A 25,357-nucleotide genomic window follows, 5' to 3' on the forward strand; every position below is an offset into this window, starting at 1 on the left:
TAAAGGAAAAATCGGTGTATTTGATAACATGAATGGCTTTACTGCAGGGCTATTCAAACTAAGTGGCTCAAAGGCTGTACAGAATATTTTCTCTATCACTGGCTGCAACTAACTGTCAGTAGATATATTAGTACATGAAATAAGTCCCGTCCATTCCTTTTATAGACAGCAAAATACATTATGCGTATAGTAAAACAGTTTAGGCCTGTTTATGATAGTGTCAATAAGCAGACATGAGGTGCTTTTAGTAGGTCCATGTCCATATTTGTTAAAGGTAAAAACAGTGAAAATATTCAGATAGGTGTCTTCTTGCAGGCCATAGGAAATTTCAAATGGGCTGCATCCAGCCCACAGGCCACAGTTTAATTAGCCCTGTATTACTGTGACAATTGGCAAAGCCTTAGCAAAATGTCTACAGTGCAAAAGCCTTTTAACTAATTCATTTGAATGAAGAGTTTGGTGACTCAGGATGAGCAGATAATATTGGTTTCATTATACAGTAAATCACAGGATTACAAATAAAACTGTTAAATATAGTAGTTTATTTTAGGCTGCCACGTAACATAATTTATTTTATTGAAACAGTAACAGCATTTTTATTGTACGCTATATTGTACATGTTAAAGATAAAGATTGTTTCATTATGACATGACACAATGATTCAATACTACATTTGGATTTGACGTTAAAGTCCAAAACAACACGGCGATCCGCTCCTTTATCTGAGGCCCGTTTCACTGCCTGCAGATACACGCACGTCCCTTTCACTGTGGTCGCCGCATTCTTCTTCTATTTACAAAATACAACATAAACCAGTCCAACAGATTATTGTGTTTGTGGTGTAAATCTTCAACACTGGCCAAAAACCACAGAGAAAACATGTTATAATGACTAGATTTGTACAAAATATGATGAAAAGTGAGCTATCATGTTGTGTTGGCTTTTAACAGTAGGATTAATACAAAATACAGCATGACACATGAAATTACAGTATTTTAAAGAGACGGCTCCCTACAGTAGATGTAAGTACTTGTTATGTGATGGCTGAACAAGTTGTGGTCAAAAATCTTAGCTCGGGCAGTAACATTTTTTTTTTTGGAATTTAATGAACATTGATGCTTGTTGTCTTTAATCTCCAAATGGATTTGGCCGACCTCAAAAAGATATACAAGAACTGGACATGAAAATACCATCCAAAGACATTCATGTTGTCATGTTCATGAGCATTATTAGCATCGAGCCTCAGTGCATACATGACCTCTGCGATTATGTACTTCTAAAGGCAAATTTCGCACAGCCAACTTCCTGTTTAGCTCGTAATACTAGAAATTATTGCATTTAAGAGAAAATCTCCAGGTGTAAATTTATAAATGTTTCCCCCCCTCCCCCACTCACTGAAACAGCCACATTCCCTCCGAGAGCTGCCTTTCCCCCTCAACGTACTTCCGGTAGTCGAGAGTTTCAGAGTCACATCCACAGAGGCTTCACATTATGCTACTTACAGTACATTCATAAGCATAATGGTACCAGTTAAATGTTGTATACCCACCTTTTGGATATGCCTGGCATACATTAATGCTTGAATAGATGTTTATGACCACACGCTAACTTGTCAGTACATGTCCCTGTATATCTCTTGCAGGAGCGGGTGCAGCGACGTCTCCTCCGTCGTCTTGATTTCCTGCACCAACTGAGCATGCTCCGTGACCAGCTCCCGGAGGTCAGCCAGTTTCTGCAGCAGTCGGGGGAAGAGGAAGGTGTCGTCCGGGTGGTTGGCCAGCAGGTGGAGCCGTAGCGCCTGAACGATGCTTTCCTGCAGCTGCTCGACCAGAGGTACATCCACCAGGCCTGGGCGGTCTGAGAGGGACACAGACAATGACACTTTTTTTTTATATACTTTCAGATCACTTGATTTATCTCCTAACATGTGTCAACCCTCCACAAAATGCCGGTTACCTCCGCAGCAGATGATGGCAGCCACAAAAAGAGCCAGGTCACTGTCGTCCAGCTCCAGAGAGTTGAAGCGCCTGGCGAACTGGAACTTGGGCTCCATCATGTCACTAAACGGCCGCCGGAGGCTCTTGAGGAACTCGCGGGTGATGAAGCCTCCGCCGCGGGCCACTAAGAGGCCGTCTTTGTTCATGCAGGACGCCAGGAGGGTGAAGAGGGCTTCGTAAACGCCGTACTTCAAGAGAGTCACCTGAAGGCAGGTAGGAAGTGCCGCAACGTCACTAATACAAGTTGCATTTTCCCATTTCTCACGCGGACGGGCAGGGAGAAAAATGAAATGGCTCATGCAGCATTAAACCCACCTGGTCGTTCAGATCCAGGCTCTGGAAACCCGGCACAGCCTTGGCGAACTCCGTGAGCTCCGTGACCGTCTCCACCGAGGTGCTCTGGCAGCAGTAGAAGAGCCTGGCTTCAGCCTCCCTCTGCTGGAGTTCCCCGCACGCCACGGCCAGAGTCACCTGACCAGCTTGAAGGCCACTCTCGAACTCTGGATAGTCCCCGTTTACCATGTGGGCCGCTAACGTCCTCTCTGCCAGCTGGAAGGTCTCCATGTCATGAATGATGAAAGGCTGCTGGGAAAGATAGAAGAGACTCAGTCTGTAGGTGAAACAGAGGACAGAGAAGTAAAACAGCCCACAGTTTAGCCTCCAGCTTTTCTCTTTACCGTCTTGCTGTTTTTTCCGGCGAGTATGAGTCGCGCTTTCGCCTTGTTCATGTTGAAGTTCTTGATGTAGGCTTCGTGGATCTGGCTCACCAGAATCTTGTGGTCCGCCTTCAATGAGCTTTCCGCTTCTTTTTCCACCATCTTGCTTTCCTCCTTGAGCTTCAGCTTTTCTGCCTGGGGCATCCGACCAAAGCGGATGGCTGGTGCATAAAACATTCACCGTTAGAGACTGCCACGGCAGTTTGATTTTATTCTGTTATAAATCTACATACGGAGACATCAGGCGGACAACGCCGCAGCACTTCGCCCGCGTCCAAACTAACAATCAGGCGCAGCAGATTCGGTGCATTCCGTTCTATTTTCATTCTTCGTGTCATGTTCCTCTCGCGTTTCTGCTCCGTCTGCAGCGGGAGGCCATCTCAACAAACCCGATGACCCCTTCAGCAGGCAGTGCAGATGACAGGCCAGATGTGAAGCTATACGGGCTCGTGTTTTCACAGTGTCGAGCTGACTCCGGCGGTACATTCCTGCAAAAAACCCGGTCAGTGTAAAGCACGTCGACGCTGGAGCTGAAAGACAGAAGGTTGCGGCCGGCTGAGCACGTCCTGACCGCACTTTTATGAAACTGCATTCACGCTGCTGAACGCCAACTACCAAGCAAAGTTCTTTCACTGCCTTTTGATTATTTTTAGAGGCCACATACGAACATTAATCATGAAGTGGACCAAAAACTAAAACATCTAGGATTACTTAAATTGATCATGAGCGCCCCGTAGCGCGTTTTGTCCTTGCAAATTTATTTCAATTAAATTTACACGCTTTAAAACACTAGTTTTATGGGAGCTAAAGCAAACGTCAGCTGAATACCGAGGCGTAAACGACCCGGCTGCTGCCAAACGTATGACAATTATCGCACAGTCATTTTGTCCTCTGTCTGATGTGTGATTTATCAATCATTCCAAAAGCCTCATAAGAAATGATAAGGTGATCGTTTTGTGACACTTGACAGTAGTTTGGTTTTGGGGTCATCTCCTTTTAATTGTATTTAATTTACCAACACAGGACAGTAAAGCAGCCCTCGCTGAGAAAAACAACGCGCGTTTCACTCGCATGTAACTGCGCCCATTTTAAACATGTATTTTGCCCCACGAGAAACATGGAACATTTTTTTTGGAACATTTTCACGGCGTAATGTCGGGTGCGCAGGCCCATGTTGATTCCCCACTTAAAAGCTTTTCCGCGTATTTCCTCCACGCCGTCATGTGCTGCAACACGCGGTCAACAAGCGCCACGCGCGTGGGAAAAACACGGGGAACCTCGCGGGACGACGGCTCGACCGCCGCGCGACGGTAAAACGGGCGCTCCGTCCGTCTTTACGCCGCTCTCCTCTCGGTCACGTCCGATCGGCCGGCCGCGCTTGCCGTGATCGCGGTGAGGCTGCCGTTAACTTAAATGCATCGCTCGTCTGAAGGGAGTTTGCGCGAGAGAGCTGCATCCATGAGAAAAAAAAAAAAAGGAAAGAAAATGAACTCTAATTTCACCCTCGAGCCTTTTTTTTTTTTTTTTTTTCCTCGTCTCTGCGGTTATGACTCGCGTACAATCAACTTTCCTCCAAATTAGATCATTTTAAGACTCTGATGCTTCAATATTTCCTGTGTAAACTGATGTCTCCGGGTTTCTGACTGATTTAATGATTCTTCTTCGCTTGTGCTGCTCTCACAGTACATTTTACTGTTTGGCGTGACCCTGTAGTTGTTGCTTCATCTAGTTTGCTGCCATTACCGTTGTGGGACATGCCTACGGACAGGCACTTGTGGAATCTGCAGTACTGGCACTTGTTCCGGTTCTTCTTCTGGATTTTGCAGTTGCGTTCGCACTTGTCATACTCCAGTTTCAGCCTGATGGTCCTCCTGAAGAAACCCTGATGGAGACAGGAAGACATCAGGTGCGTAGCCATCAACTCTCTTAAGATGAAGCTCATCTTGAAACCTTCTCCTTGAAGGATACAAATAAATGTCCGCAAAATAATTTGCTAATACTTGAGCCCACAAGTAAATAAATCACCCCTCTTAATATCGTAGTATTCTGTCATGCTTCCCTTCCCGGGGTCATGCGGTTTAACTGGAGATTACTTTACAAACGCTGTAGCAAAAGTGAGCCGAAGACAATCTTTCTAAAACTGTAATAAAAAACAGACGTGGATCCACTCGTCTTAATGGTTAATCCAGGAATTAAAAATGTCTGCTGTTAGATCCCTGAACAGGTTACTTTGGGATCCATATACAACTGAGAGAGAGAGAGAGAGAGAGAGAGAGAGAACACACGAGAACTCGTATCTCTCTATGAAATCTGACCGTGACGGTACGGTCTACACGCCCGCCGTCGGACGTCTATATGTGCAGCATCTTACGTTACTACACGTGCATTCTGTACATTTTAAGCTCTGTTCGCACCGGCGTTGCCTTACGTTTTGGATCGCATTCTGGCGAAACTATATTTGTTCAACACGACCGATGCACTTGAAGGTGTGCAATAATCCTCGACCCCCCCCCCCCCCCCCCGACTGGACCCGACAGCCCACCGACTGAGGAAACGCTGAGAAACGGGGCACGGAGACAACAGATGTCCAAACGTGTGCCAAAACATTCAAGCCTCTGATGTACACCCACCCACACACCCACCCACACACACACACACACACACACGCACACGCACACGCACACACCTACATGCTTCACTCAAATTTCAAATCAGGACATTCCTCAAAAACCTCACGCTCGAGACGGGAGTATGGATTTTCTGGTAATACATCTGGAGCCGCGTGGTCATGAAATGCATCAGCCATCACTTTTTACACAAGATCCTGGCTGCATTTACGTTGGAGGGCAGTTACAGCACGTTGTTATTACGTGTCACACGTCACTTTTTTTGTCTCACTTTTAACCAGAAAAACCTGGTCGTGTGTGAGAACTGCGTGAAATTTAAGGGGGAACTGTGAAGGCCGAAGCGGTGAATTCAACGCCGCACGACTCATCCGAAATGCAGTAAAAAAAAAAAAAAAACAACAACAACAACAGCTGCCCAAAGGGAAAAACAGGTGTGCGCGTTTCCCAGCACGCATATCCTTGCATGCCCGTGTAGAGGAGAACGGGGAAAACCGCGTCGGCACCGTGCCGTGATATATCACCCTCGAGGGTTGAGTAAACAAGACAGACGACGTGAGCAAAGGGGCGCGTCGGGAAACACTTTAAAAAGGGAAATGTCCATAAACAGCGAGAGAGGGTTCAATTCGAACGGTCGTGATTTACTCCTCTCTTCGAAACGAGGTGTTGAAAATGACCCGCGGGGGGCCCGGCGAGCATGGAAACCGTGTATTGTGACCGCTGCGTATCACAAAGCAGGATTTTTCCATGATGGCGCAACATCGTGCGGTCAAGAGTCCGCCTCGCTCATGCGGCGGTGTCCCGCAGTTCAGAGTGCTCGTGTTCCTACTTTAGAACAGCAGCAGCCCGTGCGCGACGATAAGCTGCGGGGGCCTACGGTGGCGCGGAAAGATGAGCACTGACGGCGGCGGTTCTGGCAGATATGCGGGTTCATAAAGCAGAGCTCCGTCGGGGGCCGCGTAACATGAAACATTCTGCAAAACCCGGTCAGACATATATAAAATCGTGGAGCATTAGTCATGCGGCTGTGTCCGTCTCTCTCTCTCTCTCTCTCTCTCTCTCCTCACAGATACAAAATTTAGTCTTTCATGATTTCTTGATCGTTATGTGTTTGATGTGAAGAAAAAAAAAAAAAAAACTGACGAGGGCACAAGTTCAAAAGGTCGTATAAAAACACTGCGGGAAGCTCAGAGACCCATTTCCAGTCGTCACAGTTGATCACATTTGAATAAATTTGAATATTGCCAATTAGTAACACAGGGTTTTCCAACATTGACATCATGCAAACTTGCTCGTATTGTCCTGCGGAATCTATCCACAAACAAAGCAGTTGTATGAAGTCCCGATCGTCCACTAAAGTATTGCATTACAAATGATGTTACATCAATCAAAGTGCTGTTTGTTTTCGTTGCCTTGTTGTTGCCCAACTACACAAGCTTTTCTTTTTTTTTTCTCCAGCTCTGTCGCCCGAAGGTTGTTGACATGCACACCCAACCCTTCTGATGCGTGGACAATAAATACAATACAAGTGATGGCACTGGATGTCACAGGTACGTTGAAAAAGGACGTACGTTCAAAGTCCACCGCAAACATCCAAGGGACGTCAATGTCAGACGTCCAATAGACGTTGAAAATGAGACGTCCGCTCGACGTCAATGTGGGACGTCCGCCGGACGTTAAAAATAGACCTCGAGATGAAAACCTTTTTCAAAAAAAAAAAAATCCAGGAAAGCCAAATTTCTAATAGAATTAAATCCCAAAAGTGACTCTGAGAGGTTAATTAAATATTTTGTATAAGCACAGCAGTGCTCTGTGCCAGTAGCAGATCCATGTGTGTACTAGAGTGTGTGTGTGTGTGTGTGTGTGTGTGTGTATGTGTGCGTGTGAGTCTTCACATCCCTCAGTTGGGCTTTGTGCCAAGCAGGGGAGAGGTGACAAGTCATCCAAGGCCATCATGTCCCCCACCTCACATGACCTGGCTGCATGTCTCAGAAATTTTCCACTGGCCTCTAGGTCAGGCGCCTCTGCATGCCGGGCTTTGTATTTGTTTGTGTGTCACACGTTTGTTCATGTGTACGTGTGTGTGTGTGTGCGTGTGTGTTTTTCACCTTCAGTTAAGCTGCACAACAACGGGCGGGGAACAACAGAGACAACATTTATCTTCGCAAATGTCCCCGTGTCCGTCTTGATGTTTTACATCTTTACCCCCCGTTCGGCCTTTACCTCCTTTTCTCGCTGCGCACGTAACGACCGGCAGCGCTGTCCCCGTTTCAGTCCCACATGTCTCACCTTGCAGCCCTCGCACGCGTGCACCCCGTAGTGGAAACCCGAAGCTTTGTCGGAGCACACCCGGCACTCGAGGTTGAGCGGGCTGACGCTCTCGTCCGGGTCGGGCGCCGCTCCGCACACCCCCGACGACGGACTGGAGGCCGGGGTCAAGGTGTCTTCGGCAGGAAAGAGAGAATAGTGAGTGATTTCACCGGGCCTCGAACAAAGGTAAAAAAAAAAAAAGATCGCACTTATTCGAGGGTGGATCACAAAGTTTCAGAGACCGCCGCTAAATGCGGGAGACGGGAGAAGCTGTGATATAAAGTGTTCGATTGGCGCCCGGGTTCTGGGTACGTATGGCGCGTGTCGAATTTGTTGTTTTTTTGTTGTTTTTTTTTTTGCACGCACCGGGGGAAATTGACAAAAGGGATCCGTGAAATTCCTTCCAGCCTTTTTCAGTGACGTTCGCATTTCAAGAGGGGCGGGAAGTCACCGTCCCAAGACCGGAGAAGACGCGTCGTATCAGGAGCACGAGCGAGGCGCGCTTTCTGCTCAAGTTTCAGTTCCGGGGTGAAATCGCAAAACGCCCACACTAGTCACAAAAAAAAAAAAAAATGCATGTAGCACAGAAGCTGATACGGATAATAATTACCAATGAGAATTATTGCTGCCCCCTGCTCCATGCACATTACTGTGTCATTTGCCTGTTTAAGGTAAAGGTAAAGGTAAAGGTAGTTACTTTATTAATCCCCCAAGGGGAAATTGTTTCAATCGTTTACACACACACACACACACACACACACACACACACGCTCACATCAAAGGTGATGGAGCCTCGCTGGCAAAGGTGCTTAAAGTCGGTACTCGGCAAACGCTGAAGCCTGAGGATTAGTCGGACATTTTGGAGACATAACGCTCGTTCGCTTTCCTGAAAGTTAAAACTCGTTTTATGCAGATACCGCACAGCCTGCGGTCAGATAGCTTAGCTTGGCGTACTTCTTTCATCGAACAGACGGGTTTAAAAAGGTTCGTATTTGTGGAGTTTTTTGACAGTTTTGCTCACAACGTAGCTTCATCCAAGTTTAGCCTCGTGGTCGGATGACAAAATGTGTAAAACAGGCATCTAGAAAAGGAAACGAGAATTTTAACCACGCGGGCATAAAAACGTAGCTCGTTTTTGGTTTTTTTGGACTTAATTTTGGCTTGCAAGACGAAGTTTGAACCAACACTATATCAACACAACATACAGTAACAGCAGCTATAAAAAAAATATTCATTATTTTTGTGTTAAATAAAGACAAAATATCAATATTGGACGTGGACTCCTCACAAACTGTTGCACAGGCAATACAGATCGCGAAACACATCCGTTTAATAAATCTGCAGTCACTATTTTGGCCACCGCTTCAGTCTACCGAGGTTTCGGGTAACCCGCTCCAGCAGACGCGAAGATGATTTTTTTTTTTTTTTTTTTACTTTTTTTCAAGCGCGCTACTCAGGAATGTGCAGATGACAGCATGGCGGAGACAGAAGATTGAACAGATTGCGTCTTATCTTCCGTTATCGGGCATACGGCGCTTTATAGGAGCCTCCAGCCTCTGGTCAAAATTCCAGAAGGTCAGTAAGGTAATGATCCTCATTTTAAGAGCAGGTCAGGAATCCCAAGATGTTGATTTGCAAGATAATTAGTGAGCATTTAGTCAGCAGTTTTTTGTTTTGTTGTTGTATTGAATGAATTCTTTCCTCTAATCACGAGGCCACTCAAACTCACCCAGTGCGATGGAGCTCCTGGACCCTGAGCCAGTGCTCTGGTACTCTGGGAAATCAAATCCAAGTGTGTCATCTCCCATGGACTGAGCGATGTCACGGAGATCCTCCATCAGGTCTCCACACAGCGGACTGTCCAGGAGGGAATCTCCCAGCGGGGAAGGGGGGCTGTAGAGACCCCCTGCCATGGTGGAGGTCAGGGACCCAAACCTGAAGCCGGGACGACCCCCTCACTCACCAGACTGTGATAAGCGGGGAGAATTAAGATGAGGACAGCAGGTTCTTTATGACACTTTTTTAAAAAATTATTATTATTATAGTGGTCGTGAGTATTAAAACAACTCTGGAAATTTGGGTGCACAAACTTTTAGTGTTTCCTTTTTAAACCACCATTTGTGCTTAAATTTCATCAGATATTTCTGGTTGGGTGGCAAAATGTCCACAATAAGAAATGCATCTTTTGACATTTTGACCATTGTCCACACATAGACTGTTTTTTTTTTGTTTTTTTATTCTGGTTGTTTGATGACATTCCTGGAATTTCATATTTATTCAACCATCCCTTATCTATACCCGCTTTATAATGAACAGGGTCACGGGTGAGGTCATCAATCAGCACAGCAAGATTGTGGTCGGCTGGCAGTGAAACTTAAAATGTATTATCATCTTATTACAATATAAACAACTCAATTTCTATAAAAGCAACACAACATGTATGGGGGAGGCTCAGAGCTGCTTTATTTCCTTTTTTTTTTTTTTTTTATTTAATTTTTTGTCAGTTTTTGTTACTTTTTGAATAATTACCTATCACCTGTTGTTCCAGTTTACAAAGTTTGAATCCTTGCTCTGTGATCTTTATTGCCGTTTACTATTTATCGCTCCACCGGCTGTCAAATAATGGCAAGTTGCAACAAAGGGTCAGGTTGCGTTGCTGTCTTCTCACGTGAGCCCTGATGAGGGCCGAATAAGGTCAAAGCCCATAATTGTTTACAGTGTTTAATGAAAAAATATATTTATATACCCACTCCTGGCGCACAAAGTAACCAGATTAAGTTTACCATGTTCACATAAAACATTACAGAACATAAATCTTGGGACACATAAAACTCTTAATCTGCGTGTACACAAGTGGCGTAGCGTAAATAGCACATTAAACCAGGAGACAAATGATTGAACCATCTGACTGAAGTCCTGTGTAGACACGCTGTAATGGTACTCACGCCAGAGATGCGGCTGATAAAAAAAAAAAATCAGTGTCAAGAGCTATTATTTGATGTGTTGCTGTGTGTCAACAGCGACACGGTATTTCAAATACATTATTTTCACGTGCTATCTCCCAACCCGTCCAGCCAAAGCAGACGTTCTCCAGTTTGTTACGAACCTTTGACCAGCACAGAGTAAATACTGTAAATTATATGTGGTGTTTACATTGCACGACTGGACTACCTGTCTGTCTGCGAAACGTCTACTTTTAAGAGTGGACGTCAAAGCGCGTGTCGGCGGGAGTTTGGTGGAGCTCCCAGCTGCTCGCGGCGGGCCGAAGGACATCTGTTTGAGCCATCGCGCAACATAACGGCACCGTGGCCACCGCTCGTGTTCTGTGACCGACTTCCAGTAATTCATGGCGGCAGATGTTTCTGTAGACAAACTCGCTTTGTAGATTTGGCTGTGAAACCTTCATACATTAACGACGGCGTGATCACAAACACCAAATTGTGGGACAGAGGGGGCTGAAAAAGCGTCTCATCGTTGCAAAACCCTTTAACACAACTTTATCTGCGTTATAATGTTCACAAATCTAATCTACAGAGAGAGAGAGAGAGAGAGAGAGAGATGGCGGTGGAGCAATCAGGGAGCTCACGTGACGTCCCATCTCAGTTTACACAGCTGCACACATCTGTAAGGAGAGCATGCCCAAAAACATAGCCCACAGAAGATTGCGCAACTTTTAACTGTTAAATGTTCCCTTTAAAAAGTGAGCCAGCTGAGCTAAAGGTTGAAACTGCCAATTAGGTGAAATGCTGGCTTTATCTGTCTGGGAAGAAAAACATGCACCCCGTCAACTCGTGACGCCAGACGAGCCGAAGGCCGCGGCTGATCAAATCGTGCCTGTTCTTGTTTATCTGGTCCTTGTGTTGCAGCATGTCGGGGCACAGGTCCCGACGACACGCCAAATATTGTGTAAGGGAGAAACATATACGCGTCAACAGACGTGCGCTCGAACCCATAGCGCATTGCGCGCCGCGCGGGCCCTGCGGAGCGCGTCCAGTGCGCCTCTTCTTTCCGTTTCTCTGGTTTTTCAAACGAGGGGCAGCTCCATTATTTATTTTTTTGGGGTTTTTTTTTTTGGACCATACGCACCGAGAAAAGCTGCCGACTAACAGGTCTGGCAAGTGGCATTTGCCCTTCCCGACAAAGCGGTGGCCCCGGCAGTTTGTAAAAGTTTCTCTGCGAGCTGGATAAGTCTCTGCGACACAGTACGGTCGTGGGTGTCTTCGAAGTAAGATCTTCTCCAAAAAAAAAACAAATAAAAAAATTTGAGACCATACAGTGAGCCTGCACTTAATTTCCAACCTTCGCGACACCGTCTTTGCATCGTGGCTGTATGCGCGACCCGAACAGAGTACGAGCAGAACCACCTCTGGCATGATTAAATCTAAATCTGGAATGACTAGTTGATTTGTTTTTTTTTTATTTGATTTTTTTTAAATTTTAAAGAAATTGTAGGGCCAACTATTTAAACACTCATTTCGGTGACTTTGAAAAGGATTCAGCAGATGATTTATTGGAGGTCACCGCCTCCTCTACGTGGGTCTACGTGGTATATAGTCCTGCTGGGTCTCCGTTGAAATATTAAGGAGCCGGTTCCGCAAGCGAAGTCTTGATTGGGGTTAGTGGACTTGATTTCACAGATGACTTCGGGCCAACCCGTGTCCCCCCCCCCCCCCCCCCCCCCCCCCCCATCATCTGAGAGGACATTGTGTTGGAATTCCCAGAGGAACTTTTAATCCCAGACAGTAGGCTCTATCTTTAGGCCTCGGGGAGGAGAGGAAACAGGAGCTGCAGCGAGAGATCACGTCAGCTGGCCACAACAAAAGCGTGCCACAAAGGTGACAGCGAGGGTACAGCAGACCGGTTAAAACGACAATTTAAGCACCGCATTTCAGGTCAACTTTATATGTACCTGCAGAGGCTCTTCTTATCTTAGATTGGGTTTAGTTGTTATTTAAGGTTTAAGGCTGAATGTGTGTATTTTCCGCTCAGATTTGTCAGGGCTCAATCCGGATAAAACTGTCTTGACCTTTCCGAGACCTTTTACCTCTCCACAAAAAAAAAAAAAAAAAAAAAAAGGGGTCACCTATCTGCCACAAAGACACACACGCAAAAAAAAAATAAAATCAAGTACAGAGAAAATCTCAAACAAACTTTCACAGTTTGACTAAAGCAAAGTATGCATATACGTGACCGGTGTCACGTTTAAGTAGGGAAACTACTCTTGGTGTTGCTGCTGCTGCACAGGCGAGGAGATAGAAGTGTAACTCGGGGCTGCAAGGAGAAGCTTATCATGACACCACGTGTTTGTGTGTGTGTGTGTGTGTGTGTGTGTGTGTTGTTTGTTACAAAAACAAGTGAAGGCTTAAAGCAGTCAGGAAATTAATCTGGGGTTCACTCGCCACATAGAGTAAAATGAAACACAAAAACAAGGGGGAGGCTTTTTCTTTCTGAAGAAACGGGGACAAAAAGTTCGCAGCCCTTGAGTTCACTTCATGTTTTCTGTCTGTGTGTGCGAGTGAGCATCAAAAACTTGTTGGACCAACAAAATGAAAAAGCCCCCCCCCCCACTTTAACACAATTACATAACAAGCCCGCTTTTGGAAAAAATAAAGCTTGTCGATTACCTCACGGGCTGCTATCCGATGCATGTCCAGCTCATGTCGCGGAGTGGATGGAGGTGTGTTTTTTTGGACGCTCCGACACTGCACCGCACAGATTCCGGTCGGCTCTGCTGGGAAAAGTTGAAGCGTCGGGCTCCCCTCCTTGCTGTCAAAACCTCCGTTCATCCTCCGCAGGAAGTAACGTAGCGAAAGACAGCGGCGTGACGTACACACCTCCTGACACACCTATGCTTTCAACCAATCAGCATGCGAGAAACAGAGCCGACCACCTCCCTACCCCAACCCCTCTCCTTCTTCTTCTTTTTTTTTTTTTTTTAAAGCATGACATGATCCTTTCCCGGTGGCTCGGTACGGGTCTGGGTGGTGTGAAGGTGAATTGGGTCAATAAAACACGACACCCCGGTTTGATTGGCTCTGTGTGTCTGCAGCTTTAAATTAACGTCAGCTGACCGCTTCCTAAATCACTTCCTGAAATGAAACTGATGACGTTTAATTACAGGGTAAGAATGACGTAAATATACAATGAAATGATTTTTTTTTTTTTTTTTTTTTTTTTTCCCCTCAGTGATACTACCATCTAACAAGCTGCAAGATGAGGACTGTGAACAATGTGTATTTTTTTTAAAATTTTTATTCTACATGGCTATATCTCGAGTTTTGTGCTTTTGAGATGGTTTACTTGAATAAAGTATTTATGAGTACTATGAAATGGTCCAGTGGCTCCACCTCCTCTAACAAACACCAGTAAAATAATATATACCAGTACAACACTAACAGAAACCCTTTTTTCTGATTTATGTGTGCTGTTAGTACCACTTTAAGGACAATATGTGTACTTTTACTTGTAATTTAGTATTTGCATCTGTAATATTTGCTCTTTTAACACAACAAAAGGACCTGAACACGTGTTCCACCATTGCATCTGCCATGTAGACTGTGCTGTTGTAACTCACCTAACTGATGTAATCGTGTAACTCAAATCAATTCAAAATATATTTACTGTATATTTCTTTCAGAGTTTTATGAATGGAAAAACCAAACAAAATTAACTATTTTTTTTTATTACATTTGTTAACTATCAGAATAAAACTGAAATAAGGTCTGTTGTTTTTCTATATGGACAGATATGTGCATATAGATAGATAGATATGTGTCAGTTAACTCAGTGAGCTGTGGAGGATCTTCGACTTTAATGTTTGGTTACTGTGTGTAAGTCTTAATGTGATACAACAAAAAGAGCCAAATAATGTTTGTCTTCTGGTCATTTGAGTGTCAGTGATGAACTTGTTGACGCAATGAAGAAAAACGTTCGTTATATTTTTTTGCTTTTTTTTGTTGCCATGTAGTATAATGGCTTTTATTTGTGTTTATGAAGAGAATGCACTCCCTATTACTGTGTACACTTTGACTGAGCTCCAAAACGGCCTCCTGTCGCCAAATAATTTAGGTTTTCCCAGGTTTCAGGAGAACTTCGGTGCTGTGGTAGCAGTGTGGGGGTGGTGGGCAGTTATTTGACCAAAAAAAAAAAAGTGCATTTTCATGTCATTTTTTGACTATTATATCGTGGCAATATTTATTGAAAAATGAAGTCTGCCCGTAAAATAATAATCATTTTGGGTTTCAAGTTTTATCATGGCAGGAAAAAACTTGCCTGTACTAGAACTTTACACTGCACTGTAGAAGCCAATAGCTGAAAACCATACGTTTTATTGATTGCTGTACACCTTGTTGACATTATTAAGCTGTAAACTTGTGATCTAGAAACAATACCAACTCTCTAATTAGCAGGTACCGCAGTGTTTTAACCACGTCTTTTGAGTCCAGGCTTCCAGTATGTAAAGTCATTTTAGTTTGTAGAACAGGGGTGTCAAACACACGGATCCGGCCCGCCGGGGGGTCCAGCTCGGCCCGCCGGATGACTTTGCTAAGTGTGAAAATTACAGAAAGACATAAATTGCATTTCTATGAGAATATGGAGGTTTATGAGTACAAACGTTTTGTAATTTTTTTTTAATCGATCCAGTAATTGCTTCAAAAACAGCGTAAATGTGACGTCTGCTCCGGAGGCAGCAGCGCTCGCTGTTAGGGAATCTGCAGAGGAGAGCCGGGGCAGATAAACAGTGGGCTGATGTCTGAGTTTTTGGTCTTTATGTTTCTAGTTTATTGTAGAAAGACCTTAAAATAGGGTTTATCAACCAAAAACCTTCACCAATGATTTAAACATAGAGAAATATTGTCGTTATGTATGCTATGATTTTACTGGTCTGGCCCACTTGAGATGAAAGTGGGCAGTATGTGGCCCCTTAACTAAAATGAGTTTGACACCCCTGTTGTAGAACGTCGCCCTCTTTCTGACTATATCCTATATTTAGTTCTCCTATGGTTTCTATGACAACAGTATACAATTATAGCCTGTTTTAAAGAAAGCCCAGCAGTGGGATGAAGACAGGTAAAGCTCCTCCGACCAACACAACATGTAATATCTGGCGCCATCTACTGTGAACCGATGCATCGTTCCGATGCGTCTCCATCCTGCTGCGTTTCGGTCGTCACGTTTTCCTTTCGACTTCCACAGAAAAATCCAGACAACAAAACTCCTTTGAGGGTGTTCAGCGTGTTCTCGCACAAACACGTGGGAGGATGATAATTCATGATTTCTTTCTGTTTTGCTTCCACCTCAGCCCCTGGCCTCCCGTTCCATCTGTGAGGGTAATGCGCTCTCCTGTTTTCTAAATTGGGAGTCGTTCGTTTCAGCTGTGAAAGTTTGAGCTCCGGTGAAGTTTGGGATGTAACTTAAAAACTCAAAGACAAAACTTGTAAGCGTCGTTTCGTAAAACAGTGCGACTCTCGACCGCCGTTTGCTTTGAATTGTCGACCATCAATTGTTTTTCCTGGGAATTGAATTTTCCTATAATCGATTCTGTTATGATCATCCGACGTGGAAAACGAATCGCTTTTGTTTTTACCGTACAAAAGACAAATAACGCACGCACTTTAACACATTTGTCTGCACAGCTGGAAAGATGCACGTCCGCGTGTTCCCGAACTGCGGAAGCTTTTGAGATTAGTATTTCAGCTTGTAATGAGCTCCTTAAAGGGATTACAGAATAAAGCAGCATTTCTGTTGCACCTCAGTACAGCTCTTATCACCACAAAGATCAGACTGCAGTCGTTGTTTGTTCTGCCATTGTTTCTCGTCCAGCCTTTATTGAATTACTGCGGAAAAAGAACAAAGTTCAAACACGAATGCTGCTGAAAAAGTTTCGAAAACCACTTCTGCTATCTTCACGGTTACAAATCTGTCAAGTGACTGTTACCATCAAGTGCATATTGTGATGAAGCGCCACTAACCCATTCATGAGAAACCTTTGAAATCAAATGCCAGTCCTTTGTGAAGTAAATGACACTGTCTGTTTCCTCCCCCCCCCCCCCCCCCCCTCCAGAGTAGAAAGGATGCGTGTGTTCCTGTGATGCATTGCTGCCCTCCAGGGAAGGCAGTAGGTTGTATAGTTAGCTCCTGATGGGGTAAAATCACAACCCTGAAACCACACAACCTACTACCTCACCCTGTACGAACACCATGAGTCACCCGAGCGGCCCGCGAGGCGGGAGGACGCGCGTCTGAGGACGAATCTTACTACTGCACAAATAAAGACAACAGCACTGCGTTGTTATTACAGGGTACACGGTGACGTTGTGACGACAACATTTCTGCACAAGAACATTGGTATTAGATAACGTTCTGTCGAAGCACTTGCATTTATAATAAGTATACAGTTCGATTAACAGTCCAAAAAAAAAAAAAAAAGCCACCAAAGTTCTGTTTAAAATGAGAGAAATATTATGTTATAAAATCCTAAAAATGTCTACGTTTCACAAATAGCAATGGGTGATCAAAATGAATAGTCTACAAGATGTGAGAAAAAATCTTCACGTTGCAGCACCTACTTTACAAAGTACATGTTCAGTACAGCACATCTGTAAGACTGGTCTCTAACTTCCCTTTCAGACTGGTTTAACAAAGGAAATCAATACGAGACACCGGTTGTTGATCACTTCATAAAAAAAAGACTAACGTGCCCAATACATTGTAGTTTGTTTGAGGTTGTAAAAAGAGTTAAACAGCAAAAAAAAAAAAGAAAAAAAAAAGACAGATTTTGCAGAGAAGTCATATTTCCTTTCGTGGTACTGATGACGAATATGATGTCATAACAGTCGCTTCAGGAAAGACAGTAAGTTGTATAGTCATCTGACAGCTTGGGAATGACCCTAAAACTATACAACCTACTACCTCACCCCAAAGGACCGTTTATCTCCTGCAGGAGTCACTCAGTCGACCTGTGGCAACGGAAACTCGACGACAAACGGCCTTCAGGAAACAAGGAAAAGATCATGAAACAAAACTACACACATGCGTCATAGTGTGCAGTCATAAATGGGTGATTATATACTATATGCAATAAAACGATAATGCACCTACTTTTTTTTTCTAAGGGCTGAAACATGAAATATAACATTTCTTGATCAGAAGGATGCAGTTAAAAAGTGAGGAAATGCTGTCAACGCCTTGAGTTAATGATTTTTGATCACACGCTGGTTTTTAAGGTCAAGACTGAACTTCCATTCTAACGTGATATCGTTGTATTATATTCATATCAACATTAAATTAAATATTAAATTAAAATCACGGCCGCTTAATTTTCTCAACACTGCAGCCACATCAACACACTAAATATGACGTGTCACATAAACTGCTACAGTACATCTTAATGTAAAAAAAAATGTTGATGTTTAATGTAATAATGTTTTTAAAGCCATTTTTAAACTTCATGAACTCATTGGAGAAATATATTTCAAAAATTGTGCTCTACATGATTTCACCTAAATTCTTTAAAAACTTGTTTTTAATATACAAAAAGTTAATTGTATTTAAGAAACTCAAATTTTTGTAAATTATTTAAATAAATAAAAAATCACGGTGTTCTTTTTTGTATGTTTATATATATATATTTATACTTTTGATATCTACAGGAAATGTAATCTGACGGTGAGGAGGGGTGAAGCCGAGCGACCTCGAATCAATTCTTTCGCGCCTCGACTGTTCCGGTGCTGTCGGGACGTGGAGGTCCACGGGTCACCTCTCCTCCGCAGCGTCAGGTCCGCGCCGCGTGTCGGCTCGCCTCCTCTCAGGTTTCCTCATCTCGACGCTGACAAATGAGAGGAGGGAGAGAGTGAGCTGCTGCTGCTGCTGCTGCTGCTGCCGCCGCCGTTGCTGCCGTTGCTGCCGCTGGATGCTCAGAGGTCACACGCTCTCGCTTCTCGAGTATCCTGGTGAACGTGGAAGCTGTTGCGAGTCGTACGCGGCGGATCACAGAAAGCAGCACCTGCACCTCCTTTCAGTGTTTGGCTGTGTAAACACTCGCGCGGAGAGTGAGGGCGTATTATTCACGAGGGCCTGTTTGCGTTTGTCGCCTGGCGACTTCGGTGACACCCGTTAGGTAGACAAGACGCGAACCAACTGAAACCCCACCCCCCCCCCCCCCTCCAAAAAAAAAAAAAAGGCGCCACTGACGTTAATCGAAATCCTCCGCGGCTATCCGTTGTGCACGTGACGGGAAACTGTGGCGCGAAGGGAACACGTGTGAAAGTCTGAGGGTTTTGTGTTTGGCTGAAAGGTCAAGCAGACATGTTGTGGTCGGTGCAGGGAGTTTCCTGAGAGAGACAGGAGAGGCTGCAGCTCTGCTGCGGTTTCTCCACCCCCCTCCCCCCCCCCCACCCCGAGCCGAGGAGCAACAGGGGGAGTGAGGTGGGGTCCCAACTTATAAAAGTGAGTCACTCCTCGCACTTGCGCACACACACACACACACCGTTTGCGGCTGTTTTATTGCAGCTCGGTTATCCCATAAATGCCACACAAATCTCTATATGAGCTACTTAACGTCCAAGCCTGTGAGGTGTACCTGACTGCGAGCAAGTCGCTCCTTCACTTACGCTGCTAATGCGCAAGGTATCAGGTTTACACAGGGGGACGACCTTTTACTTAAAGGGTCAGTAAATTACACAAAACTAATTTTCTCCTTTACGGTTGTCGTCATACAGGTGATTATTGGCGAAGGTTCTGAAATGTCTGCCCCGTGAGATCTCTGCCGACGCCACCCGGACACGATGAAGTTGAACGGAATTGTTATTTTTTTGCTGCACGCAGCACTGAGATATTACACGTTAGTAATTAAAAAAAAAAAAAAAAAAAAAAAAAAAGGCGACATTATTTTCCCAGAACAAGTGTGCCCAAAATATTTCAAAGAGTTCGCTGCCAACTGTTTTAATTGCAACTTCTCCCAAAGAAAATAGTCCCCTTGAAAACTGCCGACAGCTCGTTAGGTGGATTATCCAGAGTAATGAGGACGATATCTTATGGAACGACATGGTAGTGTTCAAATTGATTTAAAGTGCTTGAATGCTGTGTAATGCTGTTGTGTTGAGACGGAGGAAGAAATCTTCCTGATCAAATGAATCTAAAACTACAAAAGGGAAGGGTAAATGTTTTTGGTAATTTTGTTTTTTCTTTTGGAGTGGTGGTGGTGGTGGGGGGGGGGGGGTTAATTTGGGTGAATTAACCAAACTGTCTCCAGGCATTTTATTAATACAACTCTTTAAGTTGCTAACCCTACACACCAGAAGGCCGTTAAACCAATTGTGTCTGTTTTGCGACGAGCATCTTCTTCACAGCAGGAACTTTTAAAATGTAAACTTATATCAAATCTGTTAACTTAATAATACATTCAAAAGCACAATTGTGTGCAGTTTGTAAAAAAAAAAAAAAAAAAAACTAATTGTATTACTAAGTAAACAGAGAGGTAACAGAGGAGCTCTCTGCTGCCACAAACTCTCAAACAACGTTCTAAAAAAGAACACTCGTCCAACGTTTTGGATGCACGGCGCCACAAACTGTAAAACTGCGTTAAGCTGCCAAGATTGATCGTTGCAATTATTTGAGATCAACCGCTGCACTCTTTGAAGTGAGTGGACCTTGTGTGCCCGGAGAATTGGAATAAAACCATAAAATCAGCAAATATAAATCAAAAGTAATTGCTTTTTTTTTTTTCTTCTTCTTCTTCTTCTTCTTCTTCTTCTTCTTCTTGTTTTACTGCTTGACGTTTCTTTTCATGTCATTCTCATTTCTACGTAACGGCACGCCCAGAGACGGAGAGATAAAGAGAATAACCCGAGATAAAAACTCGTGACCCTGAATCCAACCCGTGACCGTATTTGTGTAGGAGTTTACAGATCCGGGCTGCATCCGAACTGGTTCATGACATCCGTGTGCTTTTTGGAGTAGGATCTGTTTCTACTGTGTTCGAAATGGGAAAAAGTAAAGTCGAAAACACCGAGCACGAGCAGCGTCCCTCGCCCTGTGGAGGTGCATGCAGTTGACCAAACCCACCAACAGGTGTCATGTCTCCCCAAGAACGCAGGGAGAGTGTGGTGCAGAGCCGAAGGCTCCCGTGACAATGAGGCCTTTGTGCAGTTCCGGGGTGCCAGCCGGTGTGCCCTCGTGTACTGTTTCCCTCTAATCTTCATTTGACCTTTAGGCTGATGGCTTTGCTTTCCCCCTTTTTTTTTTTTTTTTTTCCTGACTAATTTCCTTTGAGGAGATTATCTTTGAGCTGCAGCGCAGACTTACTGATTCAAATGATATGACACACGCGACGCGCCCGGGACGGTTCGGACGGGACGCGTCACTCTCGCTGCGACGGTCGGCTGTTGTGTGTGCTTGGAACAATTGTGTTCTATAAACCGACGACGAACTGTGGCGACTGTGTTGTGTGCCTGCAGGCGGCTGGAAGAGGAAACCAAATGATGCAGATTCCCTACCAGGAAAGCAGTGAAGAGAGGATTTCTGACTCTGAGAATTCAGTCATGTGGTGGCACGCACGCACGCACACACACACACACACACACACACACACACACACACACACACACACACACACACACACACACACACGCACGGACGCACACGGACGCACACGCACACACACGGACACACATGCACACGGACACACACAGATAAACGCATCGAATCGAGTAAATACACATTTAAAAAAAAATTTAAAAAAAATTAAGAATAGAGAAAATTAACAAAATATAAAACTAACCTTGTAACTGATGTTTGACCAGGGAAAATAAAGTAATTCCCAAATAATGAGTCTGCAAATGAAAGAGAAAAACAGACACATTAATATAGTTATATTATACTACACACACACACACACACACAGTACTGTTCAAATACTGGGAAAACACACACACACACACACACACACACACACATATATATATATATATATATATTTATATATATATATATATATTTATATATGTATATATTTATTTATATATATACATATATATATATTTATATTTATTTATATATATATACATATATATATGTATTTATTTATTTATATATGTATTTATTTATATATATATACACACACACTCACACACCAAGGTGTCCATGCAGTGCTCTGGTCATAAACCTGCCAAGCAGCTACTTGAGTGTATCATTAAGGCTGATGTAACATATGTTAGAGTGATCATGGCTCAGAACACTGCAGCTGAATTTAGGCTGGATAACTATATTACCATTTACTGGCCAGTGTTGGAGAAGCTCAGATTCATCGCTCAGAAAATGACTCGTGGGAATTATATTAGTGTCACTGGAAATGATAAAAGTTTTTGCTCAACAGGTACTTTAATTTTTGTACTTACCAATTTGTTGTGGTACAATTTTAGTTTTTAAAAATACAAATCAGACATTTTAAAAGTGCTTACAATCTTTAAATATAAAAGAAAGCGATTTGGCATTTAGAAATAAACTAGTATTATATTGAATGAGCCATAAAATGTCTAATTTTGTACGAATATTTTTTTTTAGAAACAATTTATTCTCAATCTGTATTCTGTGCCATAAAGAAAGAATATAGGTATCCACCTCTCTCTCACAAACATAAAAACATATACTCTCTCACACACACACACACACACACACACACACACACACACACACACACACACACACACACACCTGTAACATGAGAAAATAAATTCTGTTATAAAGTATAATTACAGAAATAAAACGAATACAAATATTGGATATAAACTATATGAATGAATAACAAATATATTTCTCAAAAAAACAATGATGTAATTTTTTTTTTTTAAAGCAGAAAAGCCTAACAATAGAAACTATTACAAAATATTATTTTCTTAAATTTAAAAGTCCGATTTTACACACGAACACAACACACACACACACACACACACACACACACACACACACACACACACAAACACTCTCTTGAGGACTTTGTGTTGCTAAAGCTTTAGAAAATAAATGCTAAATTCTCCCATTAAAATTTGCTTCAATTAAATTGTCGCTGCAAAACCAAACTTTACAACCAACATACATTCTCTCTCTCCGACACGCACACACACACGCACACAAAAACATGAAGGCACACTTTCAAACACAGTCAAACCAAAAAGAAGTGTAACCTCATTTCCCGTCTGTCTCGTTGCTTTACAAATTAAAAGACTTTTTTTTTTTTTTTTCTTTACTCACACTGGAAAAGCAACAAAGATGGATGTGTCCGACTCCATATTTAAAACTCACAGCTGCATCAGTGTGTCTGAATGATAATGAATACTTTAAGGTTTGTCTACGTCCTTTTTAAAAGGTGTCATTGTACCTTTTCTCTAGGTCACAGTCAAATGCACCTGTGTGTGTGTGTGTGTGTTTGAGTGAGATTGTTTGGCCATCTGTAGTGCATACATCGTGTATGTGTTTGCGTGCTTGTGTGTGTGTGTGTGTGGGTGGGGGGGCGGGGGGGGGGGAGGCTGCCCTGCACTTCTTGGGAGAGGCGTGGGAACCCCATTCATCTTAGGAGCCGTGGTTCATTGTAGGGTGCAGAGCATCAACACAGCGTCTGGGTGTTTGCCTATGTGTGTGTGTGTGTGTGTGTGTGTGTGTGTGTGTGTGTGTGTGTGTGTGTGTGCGTGTGCGTGTGCGTGTCCCGTGTGTCTGGTGCAAGACGTAGTGTGATGGTCATTATGTTCGTTTTTCATATTTCCTTCGCTTTTTGGTTTTCTAGCGTTCTGTAACAACACAAATCTTTCATTAAACAAACCTGTAATTTAGATGTATCGACCCACATATACATTTGTTATTAATTTGCATTCTTAAAAGAACCAATGCAGGAGTTCAAATAATTCTTCAAGGACAGGAAATCTGTGTGTACTACATTAAATCTATCAACAAACTACAGTTCACTGCCACTTTGGCTTGAAAATATTAAAACAAAATTTAAATAAATAAAGCTAACCGGGTTTGTTTGTCCCGCATCTTCACACGAGAAAATATTCTTTGTGGTCCTGCCAATATTCTGGGGAAATATACTTTATGAATGTTTGTGTTATTCATGACATAATTAGACAAGCCGACGTAAGTATGGAGAGGACACGTTGAAATGTGTGTCAGGAGGAAAACGCTCCAAAATATTTTTTCGTCAATGAAACAATCAGCAGTTTTCAAGTTACAGAAAGCGCGTTAAAGCGTCCCGTTTCCGTACAGATTGAAACGCGAACTGCAACGCAGCCTCGCACGACTGGAAGTACTCTACTGTATTTGTACAGTATTGTGTTTAACAGAGTTACGCGGATACCACGAGGAGAAAGAAATACACACAAAAAAAAAAAAAAAAAAAGAAGAAAAAAAAGAAAATTATGTGAACAGACAATCAAGGACAGTCACATTCTCTTTGTGAGCCAATTGGTGTCCGACAATGACGCGTCTGTTCCTTGTCGAAATGTTGGGTGTTTTAACTCCTTATTTCACCTGATGGAGGGTCTCAGAAGAGGGTTTGGGGGGTGGGGGGTGGGGGGGGGGGGTGGTGCCCTGAATGCGGGTTAGCGGCGTCAGGATTTCCTGCCGGGGTTGACGGAGTCGGAGGAGCTCGTGCCAGACCCTGTAGTGTGAAGAGTGGCGGATGAATAGGCCTGTCAAACGTAGGACGTAGGTGGGATGACTGTGAGCTATCTGTGATGACTCACGCTGCCTTCACTCCTACCTTTTTGGTCATGGACGACTCTGATGTGCCGAGGTGTTCAACATGATGCCTTACCGACGGCCATGATGTGGAGAGGAGGGTGGGGGGGAGGGGGGGGATTAGAAATAATGCAAGATTTTTAATTAGCGATCGTTTGAAAGATCGGTTTATGGATGGTAATTACGAGACGCCATGCTGGATGGCGTCGACGTGGGGCGTGGCACGTCGAGTTTTTTTTTTAATTAGGAGGAAAATTTGGTACAATACAGAGAAAACTAGAGGTGAGATTCATCCTCGGGGTTGAAGCAGGTGCGATACTGATGTTAATGATGATACAAGCTTTTATTTCTTTAAAAAAAAAAAAAAAAAAAACACACACCGCTCTACGCCGGTCAACACACACCACCCCAGATACTGTGTACTCAGCTCGCATCGTTTTCAATTTAACTCAGTCTTCAAATTGTATGATCAAACCAAAGAGGGCAAAATCTCTACAGCGGAACACCTTCAAGCATTTTCTTATGAATAAAAAAATCAAATGAATAAAATCGCACGTTTTCAAGTTGTCCCGCATTAATAAAGCTTTAGGAACGCTGCGTCCAAAAGGCCTGTCCGAGCGATATTAAAGCTGCGTGGGGCCACGTGTCACCGTTGACCCATTTTCAAATGTTTCAACTTGTATTAGCGGCAATAGGCCTCGCACGCATTCACGAAGATGAGGTTTTAATGACAAAACTCACCATGAGAATCGCGCTTAATAGTTTGCTGATAGCTGACCAGGAGAGAAAACGAGAGAGAGAGAGAGAGAGAGAGAGAGAGAGAGAGAGAGAGAGAGAGAGAGAGAGAGAGAGAGAGAGAGAGAGAGCGTTGTGGTGGGGCTCGGCCTTGTGTTGCAGGCCTTGTCTGGCCCTCAGCCCAACATTACAGCACTAGTCCCTCTCTGCTCCCTCCAAAAAAACCTCTCTTTCGCACCCTGGA

The 25,357-nt window shown here is 43.6% G+C and overlaps 1 protein-coding gene across 5 annotated transcripts; it reads right to left on the reverse strand.

Moving 5' to 3' along the window:
* Window positions 1–525: 525 nt before the first annotated feature.
* pparaa (peroxisome proliferator-activated receptor alpha a) lies at window positions 526–18,301 on the reverse strand. 5 transcript variants are annotated; one of them, XM_069156897.1, is made up of 8 exons: window positions 13,272–13,360; window positions 9,377–9,614; window positions 7,627–7,781; window positions 4,457–4,595; window positions 2,675–2,874; window positions 2,313–2,579; window positions 1,957–2,200; window positions 526–1,857 (listed from the first exon to the last, which is right to left on the reverse strand). In XM_069156897.1, exons 2-8 carry the CDS (start codon window positions 9,558–9,560, stop codon window positions 1,613–1,615), a joined length of 1,434 nt encoding a protein of 477 aa, XP_069012998.1. In that variant the 5' UTR covers window positions 9,561–9,614; window positions 13,272–13,360; the 3' UTR covers window positions 526–1,612. The 5 variants fall into 5 exon arrangements, with proteins under 5 accessions (XP_069012998.1, XP_069012995.1, XP_069012997.1 ...); XM_069156894.1 differs by having other exon boundaries at window positions 526–1,881; XM_069156896.1 differs by having other exon boundaries at window positions 2,313–2,582.
* Window positions 18,302–25,357: the final 7,056 nt, after the last annotated feature.

The sequence above is a fragment of the Embiotoca jacksoni genome, unplaced genomic scaffold, assembly GCF_022577435.1.
Source record: "Embiotoca jacksoni isolate LCO1_2020_lvr unplaced genomic scaffold, fEmbJac1.0.p SCAF_21, whole genome shotgun sequence".
In the NCBI taxonomy this organism is placed as follows: domain Eukaryota; kingdom Metazoa; phylum Chordata; class Actinopteri; family Embiotocidae; genus Embiotoca; species Embiotoca jacksoni.